Source organism: Vipera ursinii (assembly GCF_947247035.1).
Source record: "Vipera ursinii genome assembly, chromosome: 1".
NCBI classification, from domain to species: domain Eukaryota; kingdom Metazoa; phylum Chordata; class Lepidosauria; order Squamata; family Viperidae; genus Vipera; species Vipera ursinii.
This window is the reverse complement of record NC_139512.1, coordinates 137,245,342-137,266,684: the sequence shown is the minus strand read 5'-3', so window position 1 is coordinate 137,266,684 and position 21,343 is coordinate 137,245,342. Positions and strand designations below refer to the sequence as shown.

General features: G+C 36.7%; 1 protein-coding gene across 1 annotated transcript in view; it reads right to left on the bottom strand.

Moving 5' to 3' along the window:
- THSD7B (thrombospondin type 1 domain containing 7B) overlaps nucleotides 1–21,343 on the bottom strand; it is a gene marked incomplete at its 5' end in the record, with an annotated part of 466,043 nt that overhangs the window by 229,551 nt on the left and 215,149 nt on the right. The window contains one exon of the mRNA XM_083351680.1: nucleotides 608–802. Within this exon, the coding sequence (XP_083207806.1) occupies nucleotides 608–802 (195 nt within the window). The remainder of the gene's footprint in view (nucleotides 1–607; nucleotides 803–21,343) is intronic.

Sequence of the window (21,343 nt, the reverse complement as noted above, 5' to 3'; positions counted from 1 at the left end):
GTTGTAAATTAATAATTAACTGTTAAAAAATTCTAATAATTCACTTGGGAAGGCATTGAATTGGAATGTGAAACAGAATACAATCTTGAAAAGTCAAATACCCTGAATACAATTCTTTATTCAGACTCTTTCTCTCTCTCTCTCTCTCCACACACACACATACACACACACCATTTTACTTTTAAAAAATTTACACCTGATAATTCCAGCCATCTATGTTCATAACGATTATCAATTGTGGTTTCTGACAAGTATGACAGTCCCTAGTATAAAACTCTAAAGACTTTAGAATGACAAACAAACTGTCATACTAAAAAAAAATAGATGTAACTCTATGTTGAAAACTTAACACTATCAAAAAAGATTTCTATAATTTTATTCACCTCATATATTAAGTTCCACAGCATCCTAAAGACAAATACATTTTCTCAAGTCAATGGTGATCTGAAGACTGTGATCTACATGTTTGGAAATCATTGGAATGAAAATTTAGCATATACATTATCGTCTGATAGATAAAGATTCCCAAGCACTATGCCAGCTTTGGTACTTGACAGGAATTCTATTCAGAAACGAATGAATAAGCTGAAAAAAAAACATTGTTTACCTTCTCCTGGTAATGCCAGTACTGATGTTGTTCTGCTTTGCCTGCCCTCTGAATTTTTATTGGAACAGGAGTGAGAACAAGGTGACCATTGCGACCACTCCGTCAGAACACAATCCATCCCACAGGGTACTTCACAAGTTGTGGTTTTAGAAGGCGATGGAGAATCAGCACAAAAATCATCAGCTACATCCTCACCTAAAAAAAAAAGAAGAAGCCAACATAAAATACCTTGAGCAAAATAAAGATCATTAGTATCACTATGAAAAACAGGATAGGAAGGAACAAATGTTCCTCAGTTCATACATCTTTTCCTTTGTGTTGACAAATGTCAGGTGTGTGCAATGTACATCCTCCTACTTTATAGGGATTCAATCACCACCACTTTCTTTGGGCCAACTGCTCAAACTTTTTAAGAGTGCAGGGAGGGCAACACCTCATCATCCATATATTATTAATTTCTGATGATGATGATAATAATGTTAATAATAATAATAATCTTTATTGATTAGCCCATGGGCCATATCAAAGTGCAGAGTTCCAAATGTACGTTATACTAAAATGCAGTAAAAACAATTTAGAATGGAATTAGTTAAAATATAATTTAGAATAAAATAGAAATAAAATACAATTTAAAATAAAATTGGGATAAAATACATTCTTACAATGAAATTAGAATCAAATACAGCAATGTAAGACGTAGATAGATAAAATATGATAAAATTATATTTCACAATCACCCCTACAATCTACCTCAATCAGTCTCACATATACCGATCTCAGCCGAACCATTTTACTCAGGTACTGTGTTGTGTTAAAATTTCCAATGACTATAAGCCCCTGGAGGCATAGCAATACAAAACAATAGAAGTCACCATATAACAACAAATTACAAGAGACCTTCAATACATGCTACTATATTAGGGTCTGACCTTATTGAAATATTGTCACGGGTGGATCAGAATATCTTTGCAAAATAAGAGAGGACATAGTTCAACTCCCTTGACTTGCCAGTAATCACATTTATAAGATGCAAAACCATATTTTTGAAATCTCCTACAACAGAGGTCCCCAACCTTTTGGGCACCAGGGACTGGTTCTGGGAAGAGAGATTTTCCACAGAACAGAGGGGGCGTGGTTTCACGTATTGCCTGCATCCTGCGGATCGGGCTTTGCTTGTTTGCGTGGACCAGTTTCTGGCATGCTGGGGACTGGTGCCAGTCCACAGACCAGGGGTTGGGGATCCTTGCCCTACAAGTCATATTTAAAAAAGGTCAAATTCAAAACATCTATTATTTCATTTTCAGACTTCCTAGAGTCTTCAAAGCATTATACAATTAACCCACTACAGTGAAGTAGTTAGATAGCTAATATTTTAAATGAAACTATTAAAGTCCCCAAACCATAATTGAGGTTGTGTGTGTGTGTATATATATATCTACATATACATATACACATATCATACATACATATACACATACATATACATACATACATACATATATACACACACACATACATATACATATATATTAGGGCCACAAAACAAGTATCAAGGCACTCATAAAAAAGGTGGGGTCTCTAATTGTCAACTGCAAGCTTCAAAAAAATATGGCAAAGATTTTCAGTAAAAGTTTGATGAAATTATGTCCACTGAGAAGCTGAACCAAATACTTAATAATTCTGATCACAGAGCAACTTAAGAGAAGTTTATATGCTCTCTTGAAAAGATAAGGGAAGTACACATGTTTAGTTGATTCTGGCCTTTTGGGGCACTTTAAAATAGAACATGGTGATATGCATGCAAATAAGACACAGAAAACTGGACCTGAGTTATAGATATCAGCTCTGAACAATTCCCCAGTTTGAGCTCTTTACATCTGAAATCTGTATCCCTGTACAAACATTTTCACTCTGAGTAACTTTCCTCCTCCCTCAGGATATCTGCTTTTGTTATATTTAAGGAACTTAACATTGACCCAATAGAGGCAAGTAATTTAAATATGAAGAGGGGATAGCAATAAAACTCAGAAATGCACTTGAAGGAGAAGGAGAAAAAAAGAGATTTGGTTTATGATGATAATGTAGAGAGAAGAGATCTATATTTCTTTGTCTTTGCAAAAAGACACGTTGCCAGTGGAAGCAGCTGTCAAATGTGCATCAGTAATTTCTACAGTTATATTTCTAAATGAGAGCAGCTTCAGTCTCTAAAATCCAAAAAAACCACCATTTCAAGAATATTATGGGGGATAATAAAGAGAATCGAGAATCGAGCAAGCAATTATGGCAAAATGGATGGATGCATCTCTCTCTCTCTCTCTCTCTCTCTCTCTCTCTCTCTCTCTCTGACGTCCTTGTGTGATTGAAGATGATGAAGCTTAGCTTTCATGATCATTGTATATTTATTTTAGCATGCTGAATGATGAAATAAACGTCAAAATAAACAAGACTTCTCATGATGAATGAACATCAATCTCTTTCCATGACACATTTGCCAAGATTCTCTTGCACCTGTCATTTAGTCATTCTCTGAGAATGGCCTATTGTAGCAACACCACTCTGGATAATCTAGCTGACAGCAGATGAGCTAAAAGGGGAGGGCAGGGGCAGGCGAAAAAGAATTAAACCATGCACCAATTATGTGCTTGTCTCCACAAGTCATCCTGATATTATAGCCTTGCAAGGATTTTGAGAATCTGCCTGGATGGCAGCTGTTACTACATTCTGAAAACTAGAGTCATGAAAAAGTTATAGAAAACCCTTTAAAGTTATTTTAACCCTGGGAAATTTTGATGGGTTACAGGAGCCAACTTGTAAATTAGTATGTAAGTAAATAAATATCCTTTCACTGTTTCTATTTAAAACAAGTGTATCACAGATTTGCTCTGGGAATTAGATCGGCAGTTTCTAAATTTGATATATAATAAATAAACAAAAAAAATTATCTTGCCACATTTTTTTCAAAGAAAACACAGACTACGTATCCATCTCCCAACTTTCACAGCTACAGTTCAGATAATTTACATTTTATAATGTTTCTTCTATTCCATATGGACAGAAGTAAAAATTCTAGCTTGTAGTAATAATGGTACTATTGCTATAACCTCTAAAACAAGGAATAGAATTACCGAAGAAAAGAAGAACTAACGTGATCATGGGTTTCAAGTTATCTCAAGAAAATATTTATGCAGGTGAAAAATAAGGTACGTAACAAGTGCTGAATATCACCTGCTTCAGCACAACTTGAAAAAGCAATATTGGAAAATAATTACATAAGAATAACACTGGATGGTTTCCAAATGAATTATACAAATCTTTTATTCAAAATCCCAGTAGATGAGAAATGTAAAACAGTCAAGGAAACAAGAATGCCAGAGAGGAGTTTATTGGAGTTTCATCCTATCATATAATGTTGCCACCAATTTTCATATCTTATAAAAAGGTGACTTTATTCTCACACTGGACAAAAGTGACTGAAAGGAAAACAATCCATTTACCCAAAATTCACTGATTGCAAGATATCCATAGCAACTGCCAAACATATATTTCTAATTTCTTTTGAATTTCCTCAAAATAATAAATCGTAGATGATGAAACAAATTATTTGACATTGGCGTTCTGTTTATGGAGATCCCCAGTCATCCAGGTCATGGTTGTCCCAAAGGTGCTTTTCCAAAACTGGACTTTCTTTGTTTTTCCTTGAAGATGTTTCGCTTCTCATCGAAGAAGCTTCTTCAGTTCTGACTGACTTTTGAAGCTTCTTGGGTGAGAAGCAAAACATCTTCAAGGAAAAACAATATCTTCCTTCTCCCCCAGCAGACAGCACATAGCATTATTTTTTGTGGTTGTTATATTGTCCCAAGCAATGTTGGACTGTATATAATCTTGCAACCAGGCACTAAAAAAAAGATCCTGATTTGCACTCAAATGACTAAAGCAATAGTTCTGTTTATTTAATGGCATGCTATCCGTCAATATTACTTCTTGTATCTATTCTTGTTCTTCTTGTAAAATAATGAAACAGCCATTAAAATACTATGCTTGCTATAAAAATTTATATCTCATTTAAATCTTGGGAAACAATACCAATAAACATTGAGTAACTGCTTCTCTATAACAAAGATGTCAGAAGATGGTAGTAAATTCAGGAATGGAGACAGAAGGAAATCAAAGTTACCATTTGCTTGCTAACTAATAGCAATTTTAAATCTTTCAGGATAAATTGTCTTAATGGGCAAAAATCTACCCTCAGACATCTAATTAGCCAAAGGAACTGTTCCATTTAAATACTAGGTAACAATAATAATACAATTTAGGAGGAAAAGATTGATTTGATATAATCATTTGTAATGTACTCAGCTCTTACCAATGTTGTCATTGACTTTTATTTCCATTCTGAGCCACCAAATCAAATACTAGTAATTCTAGTCTTATAGCATTGCCTTGCCAATTGAAAAGCCTACATCACACAGACATTGCTATCTGGATGCTAGTTTCAGTTAACATAAATCCAACAAGCCATGTTGTCAGTTTGTCAGCGTAACCATCAGGGTGGGAAATAACCCAGCACTATTTCAGAAATTGAGAGAGGAAAGGAAGTTAGGGGAGGGGAGCAAATAAAATAAAGAAAAGAATTAGAAATGTCAGAGAGAGAGAGGGGAAAAAAAGCAAAGAAGTAATGTTTAACAAAGGGAAAATGGAAAATAACATGAACGTTTCAGAGTATGTGGACATGCTTCAGGGAAACAGGTAACAAACATAAGAAAGGAAACAACATGAATTTAAAGAAATGTCAAAATGGCTTTGTTGTTTCACACGGTGCAGAACTTCATGTACCGTAATTTGTAATATAAGGTTAACTGATGGCAAGGAGCACAAATAATTCTAAAAGAGAAGTAGATCCATTCACGGGATTGTATCTAGTGGAAATTGGAATAGAACGCAGAACATTTCATTCATTCATTCATTCTACAAAAACCTCAAGCTGGCAAACATATCCAACACACCTTCTTCCTTCTATTTTTTCCCAGAACAATCCTTTGACGTGAGTTGGGCTGAGAGAGAGTGACTGGCTCAAGGTCAGCTAGCTGGCTTTCGTAGTTAAGTGGGACTAGAACTCACATTCTTCTGCTTTCTAGCCTGATTCCTCAATCACTAGACCAAAGTGGTTCTCAATGGCCTTTCCATCCTAGAAACACTTCCAGGACTTCCCTTCCTGTTTCAGAGACTAACCAGAGATGATGCTTTAGCCCTCTTAACTTTAACGATGGAAGTCAGTGTAATTTGAGAGTCTTCCATCAGCTGAATGCAAAGTGGGTTCTTACTAGAGTTTGGGGAACATTGTTCTTTGCTCGGTTGCTTTTTCTTTCTCTAATTCTATCATTTTTCTCTGTCAGGTTTTGCTCAATGATTCTCTTTATACATCATAATCCTGATAGCCATGGGGACTTTTCTCTTTATTGCCCTCCTCTTGGGCTATCTTTTGATAGATTTTTTTTTAAATGGCTGATCTGGCAGTTTAACTCTCAGTTCTTTCTCTTTGATTTTTAATATTTTCTATAGTAGCTCTTTGATTTCGGGCCAATATCCCTTTGCAGATATCTTGTAATTTTCTTAAATTAATAAATGTTTAATAACTATACAATCCACAGAGAGAAATCTTTCCTAAATTCCCTGCAACCAACCTGCCTTTCCCATTCTTTCTGAACCTTGAACAGGTTAAAATCCTCCATTATTTCTCTGTGACCTGGGTGGAAATGTGTTATTTTTATCCTGCAATGCTAGGCTTCAGTCCACCTCAAAATCAAATCTTATATGAAAACCCTGGGAGGAAAAAAAACATCTGTGTGTAAAATCCCTCTATCCTTTGCAGTTCCATTTAATTATTCTTGTTCTGCTTTTACAATTGCAAATAACATCTTTCTTTAATTCTTCCTATTCCATTCCTCAGTAGTTATCTGCCAATGTACAGATAACACAATCTTTTTTTTTAATGTAAGCATTATGAAGTTGTAACAAAGCAAGGTAATGAAACACACTGGGAAACATTTTTGAATGGTTTCCATACAATTCTAGGCAAGTCTGCCCTTGTTCAGTGAGAATCATTTTTGCCAAATGTGCTAAGATTCAAGAGTCACTCATGCAGTATGAAGACAGAGGTAGGGATGGGGGTGAAGAGAGAAAGAAGCATTAATGAGAACTGAACAAACTAGAAAGTATCCCGTGAATCCTACAATTCAGCCCTGTGAACTCCACTGGGATATCATCAGAGTTTTATGTCATATGGAAACCAAAGTATGTTCAACCATACATAGAAAGACTTGGCTTCTTCCAAAAATCATACTATTAATAACCCTGGGACCAATTGTTATGGAAGAGTGCAAGGGATAGAATTCTTGATGTAAGGCCATGCTCATTAAGCTAGGGTGATAATAATAATAATAATAATAATAATAATAATAATAATAATAATAATAATAATAATAATAATAATAATAATAATAATAATAATAATAATAATAATAATAATTTTATTTATATACCGCCCTTCTCTTGGAGGACTCAGGGCGGTGAACAGGGCAACCATATAAAAATACAAAAAATACAAAAGTTAAAAAAGAATTAAACATATGCCCAAGCTAAAAAACAGTAAATACATATATTAAAAATGACAATAAAAACCCAACCCATCCCCCATCAGGCCAAGCCGGCTTGTTCAAATAAATGCGTCTTCAGATCGCGCCGGAAGGAGCGAAGGTCGGGCGCCATCCGGAGCTCCACCGGCAACCAATTCCATAAATCCGGGGCGCCCACAGTGAAGGACCTCCCCCTGGGGGCCACCAAACGACATTCTCTGATCGGTGGTACCCTAAGGAGGCCCTCTCTGTGGGAACGCACAGGGCGGAGGGAAGTTGATGCCGGCAGCAGGTGCTCCCTAAGGTACTCCGGACCCATGCCATGTAGGGCCTTGAACACCATTACCAGTACCTTGAATCTCACTCGGAAGACAACTGGCAGCCAATGCAGCTCACGGAGCAGAGGGGTAACATGGGAGTATCGGGAGACTCCCAACACAACTCTCGCGGCTGCATTCTGTACCAGTTGGAGCCTCCGAGTGGTCCTCAAGGGCAGCCCCATGTAGAGATGTAGCAGTTAAGCTGCTAGAAGAGATCCATATCCCTCCCTTGAAGACATGGGTCACTATCTCTCAGCCCCAGCTATTTCACAGGATTGTTGCAGGGGGGAAATGAGGACTGAATGCTATCTGGAGCTCTGGATGGAAACTGAAATTTATCAAATAATTAAATAAGTAGAATTGAACCAGTAGGGTTTCATGATATTAATGGAACTCTAAAGCCTTTTTTATTTTTTCACCTGTTGATTCAGGATTAGTTTGCCACAGTGATTCTGTTCTTGTCTGCTAGCACATACCAAATGTGAGGAAGAAAGGATCAAGTATTTATTTATTTATTTATTTATTTATATTTATATACCGCCCTATTCCCTGAGGAATAGGTATAATAAGTATGAAGGATGGCAAGAAACTTTGATGTATTCACGCACAAGTGACAACTCAGACCACCATAATTGTAAGCCATTTCATTTGTACTTTTCATCTGTCTTTGTGCATTACACAGAGACAACAACAAATTTAACTGAAAATGGTGTATGGATGATCCTAAGGCAGAACAGAAAAATGCACAGTCTTAATAAATTTAATAAAGTTGAGCCCTAGTGCTAACGTTGAGGTGATACCATTTGATAAAAATAGACTAGACCATATCACTGTTCTATCAACATACACTTCAAATTAGGGCTACAGAGAAGCTAGTTGTCCTAGCAGGGTAACTTTTGGTTTTATCTGGAGGTAACAAGTTTACAAATTCACATGCAGCATGAATAATGCCTATAATCCATTGGGAAAAGCACTGCTGAAAATCAGAGAACCAAAGGAGGTGTTGGGAATACCTAGTCAGATAGGGAGGAATCAAACTGGGAATTAATCTTGAATTGTAGTGCAACCACGTGAGATCCAGGAGTGATCTCCACTAAGTTCCATTGAACCTTACCTGTTCCAAGGAAAGTCAAGCAGTCTGGGAGATTCCTGTATTATAGCAGAATATAATAGTTTGAACTCTACATGGATGTAGCTGCTTGCGCCTGCCATCAACTGGAAAACTTACTGAAATATGAGTCTGAACAGATGCCAATCTATTAATGTGCTGCTGGATCTATGTCATTCAAGTGTCTTGATAGCCAAGACGTATTTTTAAACAAGAATAATATGGTATATACACAAAGACATAGTCAGATTGATTGTGATGCATAAATGGAAGGTACTCTGGGCAAAGGGAATTAAGAAGAGAGCTATTATGATTATATATCAAATATTATATATAATATTAGTGTAAATGTGGGTCTTGGAAGGGTGTCTACTATTCCTTTGAAAAGAATGACTGATCAAACGATGCTCTTAGTTTTTATATAATTCTTCTATTTAGGTGAAGTAGAGATGAGCACTGCCCCGACTAGTGGAGTAAAATCTGCACAGACTTCTTTACCCTTCTATTTACATGGCAAAGAAACATGAAACCTACTTGAACAGAAGCTCCATGGGGGCATCAAAACACACTGAAGACCTTCAACTGGTGCCACAATTCCACCTATTTGTGTTTCAAACTCATTTGATGAAGAACAACCACTTTACTACAATAGCTGAAGCAGAATTCTACTCTGCATTCTATTATTATTCTAGTATTTTATTCTGCCCTGTGAACCGCCCTGAGTCCTCAGGGAGAAGGGCGGTATAGAAATATTATTATTAAATTATTAAATTAAATTATACTCCATTATTATTTGAAGAGTTCACTGTCATTAACTATGTTTTATTCCCATTTTCATTTGAGATAGGTTCCCTTCTCTAGATAAATGCAACTGTTTAATTCAACTGAATACATTCATACAGCAAGACCTACACGTCATAACATGAATGTTATCTTTATAGCAGGCTTCTGTTTTGCCTAAAATTTTAATTACATCATTAATAATTATGCTATCATTTATAGCCAACATGGCATGTTTCCTGAGGAGCCATTTAAAAAGTATTAAATATCAAAGCAGCTTTACCTCTATAACTGGTCTGATGATTATATTATAATAACCATCTAATACTACACACAATTTAGTTATGATAGCATCTATAAAATGGGAAAGGATCATTCATAATACTCTAAAAGGAATTAGTTCCTCTGAAACTTCTTTTCTTGGAGCTGTTAAAATGGCGGAAGCTTCCAAAACTCTTTAAAATGAACCACTGGAACCTGTATCTATGCCTCTTTCAAGGACAAGGCTGAATCATAAGGTCCATATTAGATATTATTCCACATTTTCTACCAGTACCTCTGCATGGAGATAGGAACTGTGGGACATACTGTAGATGCATACAGTAGTGCAAAAGGGCACAGCCTCTAATCTGCAAAGCCCTTTAAATATTTTCATCAGTTGTAATCAACTTGTAGGAGAGATGGGTGGCATAAAATAATAATAATAAGTAATTATATGGGGGAAATCTTAATATATCGGACATTTGTTAATATTAGAATTATAATTCCATAAGAAAGGCTGAGTGCCAAAGAATTGAAGCTTTTGAACTATGGTGCTGGAGAAGACTCCTGCGAGTCCCTTGGACTGCAAGGCGATCAAACCGGTCAGTCCTAGAGGAGATCAACCCTGACTGCTCTTTAGAAGGTCAGATCCTGAAGTTGAAACTCAAATACTTTGGCCTCCTAATGAGAAGGAAGGACTCACTGGAGAAGAGCCTAATGCTGGGAAAGGTTGAGGGCAAGAGAAGAAGGGGACGACAGAGAATGAGGTGGCCAGATGGAGTCACTGAAGAGTAGGCGTGAGCCTAAATGGATTCCAGGAAATGGTAGAGGACAGGAAGGCCTGGAGGAACGTTGTCCATGGGGTCGCGATGGGTCGGACATGACTTCACAACTAACAAGAACAAGAATTATAATTAAATTTTATATAATTTATATTATTATAATAGCCTCACTAGTTTTTTGTTTGTTTGTTTGCATTTGAAAAGGAGCAAACTGTACAAATCAATAGTTCACTAAAAATTGTGAGGAATGGGTTAAGTTTATCAGTATGCCCCTCCTAAATAGCATGGAAGAATGGGCAAAAGTTCCTTCTGACACATGAGCTCCCTGGAAAACAAAGGTCCAAAAGCAAACCCCCAAACTCTAGATTTATTTAAAAGAGGGAGGAAACAAAAGAATACTTGGAAAACTAACAACTTCCACATGAATAGTAAAATGTAGAGGAAGGAATGAAGTCTAACAATCAGGTGATCTGTAAAGAACTATATTATTTATTCTTTAAATCTATTTCTGGCCTCTGTGCTTATTTCTCTTTGTTTATGAAAGATTGCTTTCATTTCAAAACATTTCTAACTTCTTCCAGTTTGATTCTTAGTGTCCACTGTCTCTCCCACCAGAGTCTTCCAAAGTCCATAACAAACTTGCTGTGTGCTAATATAATAGATGTAGCATGTACAAAGAAAGCTTGCTCTATTTCAACATTTTGAAGAGGGAATTCAGTCAAAGCTTCATAGAGGCCATACGTACAATACCATTTCATGAGAGTTCATTTTAAAGTCTTAGGCCGGCTGCTCAAATTCCCAAACAATTCACCCACCATCTCCTCTGACTGACTTTCTTTCTTCCAACCATCATTGTAAGATAACAACATTTTCAATAAGATAACTTCACTACCTCATGTCTGAAGTCCTATTGGTGACACTGTAAACTTACAGAGAGGAGATCTCGGAAGCTTCTAATATCACATTTAGAATGAGTATCTTTTGCAGTTTAATAGAAAACAGAGAAATGCAAACTGAATTTGCATCCGCTTCAGATTGTGGATTGCACATAAAGGTCTGAATTACAGAGGGATTCACATCCAATTACCGCCCAATCCTTGCAGTGAGTAATCAGAAGTAAGTCTAATGAATTCAGGGCAGTTTGATTCTAGTGAAGCATGTACAGACTCATGGCTTTAGAGACAAACTAGGTACAATTATGCTAATGGCAGATTTAACAGCCATGTTCTTATTTGCAGACCAATTATAAAGTCCACACCTGATATAAGGCAGCCATAACACTACAGATTGTATAAGGATAATGACCTGATTGTTCCAATCTTTTGAACAATAAATGTGTGCACTACTCAGCTGGCAATTAAAAGAAACACAATAAATATGTACAAAACAGAAATAAAAACAAGTTAAAAATCTCAGCAAAGTATTGATGGTAAAATCTGAACCAATTTCCAAATGTATATATATATATATATATATATATATATATATATATATATATATATATATATATATATATATATATATATATATATATATATATATATATATATATATGGATCCTTGGTTTTTCGGGTTTTTCCCCGCGTAGAACTAGAGGTGTAGGCGCAACGTTTCGACGGAATCCCATCCGTCATCATCAGGCTTTAGCTTCCTTCTTCTGGGAGAAGCATGTGGCTGTTTGTTCCTCTTTTTTAAACTGCCAGAGGGGGTGTGTTCTGTGGAGGTGTGCTCTGATTGGTTAGGGGACCAAGTGTGTTCTGATTGGGTGGGAGTGTGTTTTGAATGGTGGGTGTGTTCTGATTGGGTGGGGGGGTGTTCTGAGTGGATGGGCTGGTCTCAGCTGCCAGCTCCAGACCTGAGCTGGTGAGTTGTGCTGCTTTTGTTCGGCTTCGTGTTTGTGGTGGTGCCATGTTTTTATAGTGGGTGTCAGTTTGCTTATTGTGTGGTTTGGAGGGGTTTAAAGTGGCTGATGTTGCAGCTGTAGTTAGGTTTCTGTTTTGTGGTTGTGTGTCTTTATCGTTGTGGGTTCGGATTTGCTTTTTGAATGGTTGTGTGGTGGTGATGTCATGTGATGTTATCATGAGTTTGGGTCTGGTATCATTCTTGGTGGTTGGGCCTCGTCTGTCAATCAAGGCGGGTTTCCAAATGGCTGGTAGACGAGAGGTATCATCTCGTTTATTCATGCTGTGGGGGCGTTTTTCTATCTCAATGGCTTCTCTGATTATTCTGTTGTTAAAATGTTCAATTTTGGCGATAGTTTTGGTTTTTTTAAAATCAATTTCATGCTTCTCCCAGAAGAAGGAAGCTAAAGCCTGATGATGACGGATGGGATTCCGTCGAAACGTTGCGCCTACACCTCTAGTTCTACGCGGGGAAAAACCCGGAAAACCAAGGATCCACATACAGGCACCCGCGAAAACCTCAGAAAACACACACATATATATATATATATACATATATATATATATATATATATATTTCCTGTTACTTAATAAGGGGACAACCACTTCGGCTTATGTGGTTATTAAAAAGGAAGAAGTGCTATTTGACAGCAACTGCTGTCTGCAGGATAAATTTCCCATGTGCATGTTAAAGCAATAGGAGCATAGGCAGGGAAAAAATATTAAAAGTTTCAGTATGAATAAATATTTCCCTAAGTATTTTGTCACAAAGCTCCTAATAGATGGTGTTCAAAATTCAGAACACATCAGCAAGCATGATTACATTACTGCTCCAATTTATTTCTCTCTCATGCATGACAATAAAATATTACCTTTGAACTTTTATGTAGCATAGCTGAGTGAATTGAGTGTATGCAGGCACAACAAAAAAAAAATATAATGAAGCTTTTACTAATTCTATCAATTATTGAAGCCCTCACACAGCAAATAGAATCCTGCTGCCTTTGTACATTCTTAAAATCTGGCTTGACGATATATAATTGAGGTGTTCAGAAGCACAGCACCAAAATCAGCCCAGGTTTTGCACCTCTGCTAGCAATGGAAGAGCGCATCACTATTTTTTTCTTTCTTTTCATGAGCACCATAAAGTTTTGGCTGGCCACATGTAAGAGATTATTTTGTTCTCATACAATTTTGGGAATGCCTCTTGACTATTAAAATATTCTACCATAAGATATTCTTATTACATAGCCATCACCATGTATTTATCCAAAGAGTTCCCCACAGCACTCATTTGGAGCAACATAATCAAAATATCTAATAGTATACATACTGTTCATTGGTGGAATCCAATATTATGAGGAGTTCCTTTCCAGAATAATGGAATATCCCCTTCTCCTGGATAAAAATATGTTCCTTTTTCTTCTTCCCTACAAGTTCCCTAACGCTACAAGTTTATTTACAAGGAGAAAAAAAGAGATGACTCCTCCTGAAGTAACTTCTGTTAATAGAAATCAATTACTGAATTTCTTCCATAAGAGTATGGAACAACACTTTTATATTGATGCTATATAATATATAAATTAGTCTTCACACTGTTTAAACTTTTGATTTTTAACACTGTTAGACCTTTTTCCCTGTAGTGGATTAAACTGGAAGATTAGATAACAACTGAGATTTTCATTAATAAGAAGTATTAGACATATGAGAAGAAAATTGTTCATCTGTGTGGTAGAACAAAAAAAATGATTAAATCACACCATGAAGTTAATACATTCAATTAAACTATAAATTTATCAGAGTAACAACTGCAGCACTGAATTGCAGATGTATTCTGGACACATTGTGCTTTTCCCTTATCACTGAGCCAAAAGGACGCCAATTCTGAAGAAACTCACTCTTTCAGGGAAATGATAGAACAGAAAATCAAATTTATATATATAATCTATGTCTGTGACTGGGAATCCACCACTGCCTCACTATTCTGCAAAGTCTGATATTTTTCAATCAAGAAAAAAATCATTATCTCCTTTAAATTGCTTCAAAAGCTAAGCTTCACCATTGATCTGTATAACTCAGAGCCATCTATCCTATTTGGGAACAACTGTCAGGATAGTAGCAGAGCTCAAACCTTTTACATTCACCTCATAATTATGGTGAAGAAATAAGTTAGCCTTCTGTCTTATTTGGGAATCCATTTGTTCAGGAAAAATAATAATGAAACAAGCATCATTGTGCATTAGCATTGTTAGCCTTTCTGGGGAGGAGGAGGAGGAGGAGGAGGAGGAGGAGGAGGAGGAGGAGGAGGAGGAGGAGGAGGAGGAGGAGGAGGAGGAGGAGGAGGAGGAGGAGGAGGAGGAAAGAATAAGACCCCACTCTTGCCAAAAGTACTATCCATCCTACATTTTTCCTACTCAGATGCAAAAGTTTACACTTCATGTAAAATTCCATTTTGCTGCCTAAGCCAGTCTAGATCTTGTTGAAAGATCTTTCTTCCTTCTAAAGTATTAGCCATCCCTTTCATCTTTTGTGTCATCTGCAGACTTGACCAGTGCCCCCCCCAAACTCCCTCATTCAAATCATTATAAAAAAAAATGACAGAGCCCTGTAACACTCCACTCAATAATTCCCCCCAAACAGACCTAGACTTCTTAATGATTATTTTCAATGGGGAATAACTCAGTCGTAAATCTGTCTAATTGTAGTATCATCTAGCCCTTATTTACAATTTTATCTAGGTCTAGGAAATTTTATATAGACAAGGCACTGTGTCGAAGGCATTGCTAAGATTTAGATACATTATGTCTGAAGCATTCCCTTCATCTACTAAGCTAGAAAAGAAGCAGATAAGAATAGTCAGACTTAATGTCACTGGAAAACCCGAGCTGGCTTCTGTTTTGTTCCTATTCAAAGGGTACTAAAAAAAAAAACACGTCCAAGAACAATTATGTAATTTTAATGTTTTAATGTAGTTTCATACTTACAGTCTTACCAACTGGATTTGGGGACAATGTTTGCACAGCCATTTCTTAATATTGTATATATTTATAATACTATCAAGAGAAAAGGAAAACCTCTGTTGAATTAAATAAGGAAGGGCTGTGGAACTGTTACATGTTCTAATTCATGTTTAAATACTTTAGTGCTAAGAAGAAAATGTTCTGGCTGGGTTGATGTTATGCAAGAACTCTACTGTATTTGTGAACTTAAAACTTCTTAGCAAAGTTTTCAAGTGGTACTTTAATATGCAGAATATGAGATCTCATGGCTGGTAGTTTACTGTATCTGCACTCAACTTCATTTTAAATTTACAGAAGGGATTAAATTAATCAGATGATTACACAGAGCATCTCTCCGACATCACTTTTCATTTTGCTATGAATCAACTTTACATTGTTCTCATGTATCTTGCATTAGATCTAGTGAAGTAAACATGGGAACAAATGAGGGGTGGGGAAGCCCACCCTGCAAGGTATCTGTATATCTGAATGCCCCATCCAGTGAATTTGCCCAGGAAAACAGATATTGGGAGAGGATTAGAGTTTTATAAGACAGTTCTCTGAATTGGAAAAACAAACATTCTCTCAGCAGAATTTCGCAAACCAATCCCTTTCCTTCATATATGACAGATCATCTCCTGCAATTCCCAGCAATGTAGCATGTGCTGACTAGGATTACGGGAGTTAAAAGCCAACATATCTGAAGAGCACTAGGTTGTGAGAAGTTGCAAATGTAAATAAAATCTTTTGTCATGGTTCTGACAGATGAAACCCTTCAAAAGTACTTCGAGGCATTGTTTACCTTAAAGAATCTTTTATTCAGGAAACAAAGTATCGGCACTACATAGTTGAACCCCAAAACTAAATTCCCCTCTCCTAGATACAAAGTAACAAAGTACAATTCCCACCTCCAATAAACAATCATAAACCACATTCCCCAATTAGCTTGAAGTATGGGCTTCCTGCCCAGCTCTCCAGCCCACAAAAACGCTATCAGCTCTGAGCCCAATGTTTTTGGGTTCCCACGGGACAATTGTAATTTTTATGACTAGCTGGACTCTCATCCCATTCCCTCCTCCCAGCATCAACTACCATATTTTTCGGACCATAAGACGCACTTTTCCCCTCCCAAAAGTGGGTGGAAAAACGAGGTGCGTCGTATGGTCCAAAGGTAAGCGAAAACACTTGTCTCCCGTTCAGTCAACGCAGTCCATCAGCTCCATTGGAGAGACGTGATTGAATGAAGACGTGGAATTCTCCGCCCCGCCCCTGTGATTGGTCAGCAGGGGAGGAAATATGGACATGCCTGTCATGCCTTCTGACTGCCTCCTCCTCCCTGCGCGTGCACATTTTCTTTCTTTTACCTCGCTGCAAAAGAAATAGTTTTTGCTAAACTAAACCTCATAGGCGACTTGCCCCAACAAAGCCGCGAGGAGTTGTCCCTGCAGGTTTCTCTGTGAAGTTTATTGGAAGTGATTTCCCATTTGCAAGATAATACTGCTAATTGTTTGAAATTGCTTCGGCATCTTAGAAAACCTATTCAGGGAAAAGAAACTAGCAGTACCTTTCTTTCTTTCTTTCTTTCTTTCTTTCTTTCTTTCTTTCTTTCTTTCCTTTCTTTCTTTCTTTTCTTTCTTTCTTTCTCTCTTTCTTCCTCCCTCCCTCCCTCCTTTCTTTCTTCCTTCTTTCCTTCTCTCTTTCTTCCTTCCTTCTCCCTTCCTTCGTTCCTTCTTTCTCTCTCTGTCTCTCCCTCTTCCTTGCTCCCTCCATCCTCCCTTTCTTTCTTCCTTCCTTTTTTCTTCCTTCCTTCTTTCTCTCTCCTTTCTTTCTTCCTCCCTCCCTCCTTTCTTCCTTCCTTCTCTTCCTTCCTTCCTTCTCTCTTTCTTCCTTCCTTCTTCCTTCCTTCCTTCCTTCTTTCTCTCTCTCTCCTTTCTTTCTTTCTTTCTTTCTTTCTTACTTTCTTTCTTTCTTTCTTTCTCTCTCTTTCTTCCTTCCTCCCTCCCTCCCTCCTTCCTTCCTTCCTTCTCTCTCTCTCTCCCCTCCTTCCTTCCTAGTATACCGGTACTATTTGGTTCAGAATATTTTTTTCTTGTTTTCCTGCTCTAAAAACTGGGTACGTCTTATGGTCAGGTGCGTCTTATGGTCCGAAAAATACGGTAATTCTAAAAGCATAGAGAAAATGGCTGCATTTTCATCTGTTGTCAAAGCAAGAACATCCAATGTTAGCAGTGTTGATATCTTTATTTATTTTTCAGAAGTTCCTCAAGATCTGGCTTTGTCATCAGGCCTGAGGGTCTCAGGGGAATCACTGAGATGTTGATATAGCTCCCTTGCCAATCTAATCTCTTGTGAGTTTTAAATAAATAGTATCTTTGACACGTCCATTGTTTTATATCTTTTGCTGTACACTGCCCAGAGTCACTTCTTGTAATGTGAGCAGCCATATAAATTTGACAGAGAAGTAAATAAATAAAACATCAAATGTAATGCAACATTCTTTTTAATTCTATTATCTTAATTTTATATCGTCTTTTAAATATTGCCTGTAAACCGCCCTGACTCCTTCGGGAATAGGGCGGTATAGAAAACTAATTAAATAAATAAAATAAATAAACATCAAACTTCCCCTATTTGCATACATTAAACAATAAGCTCATTCACTAATGAGCTATCCTGAGACCACTAGCAGTTGGACCTTCAGATATCATCGACTGCATGGTTCTGTTGTCTTCTTTCCATTATATGTTATTTCATTATTAATTTATCAGCAGTGAATTCAGCTTAATTCCATTTCCCAAGCAGCTGAAAAAATAGATCTTGAAAAGATTTTAGCACAATAGGAAGATATGCTTCATTTGCCAAGGATCCCAGGATCAGTCCCTGAAAATCTACAGCAATGTTTCTCACTCTTGACAATGTTAAGATGTATGAACTTCAACCCCCAGAATTTGCCAGCCAGCGGAAAGTCCACACAAGTTATCAAGGCTGAAAAATGTTGCTTTAGGCATTTATTATATATTAATATAGACAGTATTGACTGGAATCCCACTATTGTGATTTGTAAAGTATGGTTTATACTTAATGTGATAGTGAACCTAATGTGTAAATAGTGTTGAATCCAATCATGGTTTAGTGTGATGGGTGAATCCAGACACTGAAATTAATGGGTCAGGGATTTGATCTTAGCTAATTTTTGTTAATTTAGTGTATTTATTGATTTAATATTTTATACCATAAATCACTCAGAGTGTGTGATAAATGAAATAAAATAAAATAAAATAAATAAAATTTATATGTTTATTTAATACATATTTAACAACTGTTTGAATAAAAAGCCAAAGTTCCCCCTGAAACCTAGCATGACACAAAAGATTTCTGGGCATTGTCATCCTGAATTACATTCATAATCCATCACTGCCATCAATTTGTACCAACTGAACTGATTTCTTTGGATCAATGTCTTGCCCAATTTCAATCATCCATTTTACACAGCACAATATTAGATTATATTCAGAAGATATTATTAGAGATATTTGATTATTCCCTGTGCATAATTATGTAAATCTGTAGCTTGAATTTTATGCAGATTTCCTATATATTATGTTTTTTCTTCTTCTGTTCAATCATGTCCAATTCTTAGAGATTGCCTAGACCAGTCCCTGCAATTTTCTTGGCAAGGCTTTTTGGAAGTGGTTTGCCATTGCTTCCTTCCTAGGGTTGAGAGAAAGTGACTGGCCCAAGGTCACCCCTCTGACTAGAATTCACTGTCTCTCAATTACTAACCTTAACCACTATACAAAACTGGCTCTCTGTATGATTAACAATATCTTTAAAAACACTTAATAATTTATATAAACAGGACTTCCACAGATGTACATAGTTATTATTAAGTGGGTTAAGAAAGAATTCTTTTCATAATCATAGATCTAAGTGGCAAAGCTCTAAAAAAAACAGGCTCCAGGTGACTTGTTTCAAAGGAGCATCTCAAAATAAATTCTGGAGACAAAATAGAAAATAGACTTTAGAAATATTATGCATTTTATATTTGCAATGACCCCTTGGGAATGAGTTGGGAGTTGTTGGGTCCCAGATATGCTATTTGTGACAATGACCAACATCACGTGGGGGTTAAGATCACAAATTTGTATGCTTTGCCTAATCCTGGCGTCTCTAAATGGAAAGGCTATGATTGCACCTCATGATGATTATACATTTTCCTTCATGCAGGTGACCTCGCTTCTTAAAAACAGCACTTCTCTGCAAAGGCTTTTAAGCTCTAAGCACTCAGGCTAAAATTTCCATTAAGTGTGAATGTCCCTTACCAAACAATCTAATATCCAATTAAAATTGAGTTTAAATAAAGTACACAAGCCCTGTCTTAGGCAAGATGACAAATTCCTTACAAGACCACAGAGTGCCAGGGAAAGGAAGCTCTGCACCCTTTCAAGAGGTTTGCCCATCTATCTCAATGTCCCAAATCATGACAAATGCTAGGACAACAACTTTTCCTTCCCCTGTCATCATCCATCTTTCTAAGGCATTATTGCCTCAAATTCCAATGATGAACCTCTGTAGTCACTCAGCTGAGCAGCCAGAAATGTATTGCTTCTACCTGAAAATAAAATCGTCCCCTGAAGGAACTTGAATGGACACAAAGGCTAAATTCAGTTTGGGATGGTGGCCGGGAAGAAGACACTTCCAAGCGCTACGTGGACAATGCATCACAATTGTACACTTTGTTGTTATTTAAACAACATTCAAACAGCTTTGATCAGTTGAAGTCTCAGTTTTACAATATTTATAAGCATAAGAGATTTTTATAAACATAAATAGCTTACTTATCTGGTATTAATAAGAACACTGAACAATAATAATGAACAGGAAACCGACTTTTCCTTTTTTAAAATAATCTCTGAAGGAATTGAGATAGCTGCTAATAGCAGTGCTTTCTTAAGCTTATGTTTTATCATTATTCTGCTGTAAAGTGCTCTAGAAAAACTACAAAACAAAACAATCATCCATCCTCAGTTAAGAGAGTTCTCGATTGCCACAAAGAACAATCTGCACTACTTAAGGACGCAAAAGGAACAATGTTGCTCCAGTTTTCACTGTAACAATTGATAACTGCTCATGTCCATGCCTACCACATTTTTCTTTTGAGCCATATCCAAAACCTTAGTATAAATCAACAGAGCCTGGTTTTATTCCTCATCCTCACCAGTGCCTAGTGAGGGAGTTAAATGTGCTGCCCTTGAGGACAAAGACACAGTAGCAGCTAACGTGGTCTCATTTCAAACTGGCCTAACCTACCTTCTTATCCTATCATCCAACTCATCGGCCTAGATTAGCTGACTCAGGAATTCTGGGAATTGAAGTACATGAGTCATAAAAGAACCGAGGTTGCCTACCCCTGGCCTAGAACATAGGTTTTCAGCCCAAAATGTATGCTTTCATTCAGCCACAGATTTTAAAAAGTAGCTGTTCTGTGCACATGTTTAAAAGAAAAACCAAAAATGCAAACAAAACAAAATCCACACTATAAAAAAAACCTAAAAATATAATTAATGTTAAACAGTGACAAATAGCATAGAAAAAAATATTCAAACCTGGCTGATGCAAATGTTCAAGAAATAAATTAAAAAAACAATGGAGAAATTGGGCAACTCACACTATGTCTCAATTGGATCACAAATCAATTGATTTGTTACAGCTCTGGTAAAAGGTTGCAAATTATAAATCTCCAAACATTTGATAAAATAAAGTGGAAAGCAACTTATCCATGCAGGAACAGTTCATGCATGAAATGCTTTATACATCTATAATAAGCCAGGGAATTTTATCCAAAATAGGACCTATGTTCCTAAAAAATACTTTACATCTTTATTTTAAAAAGTCATTGGTCTTCTGTGTTTACTTGAAGATATGGATGATATAGAATAATAATTTTATGTGT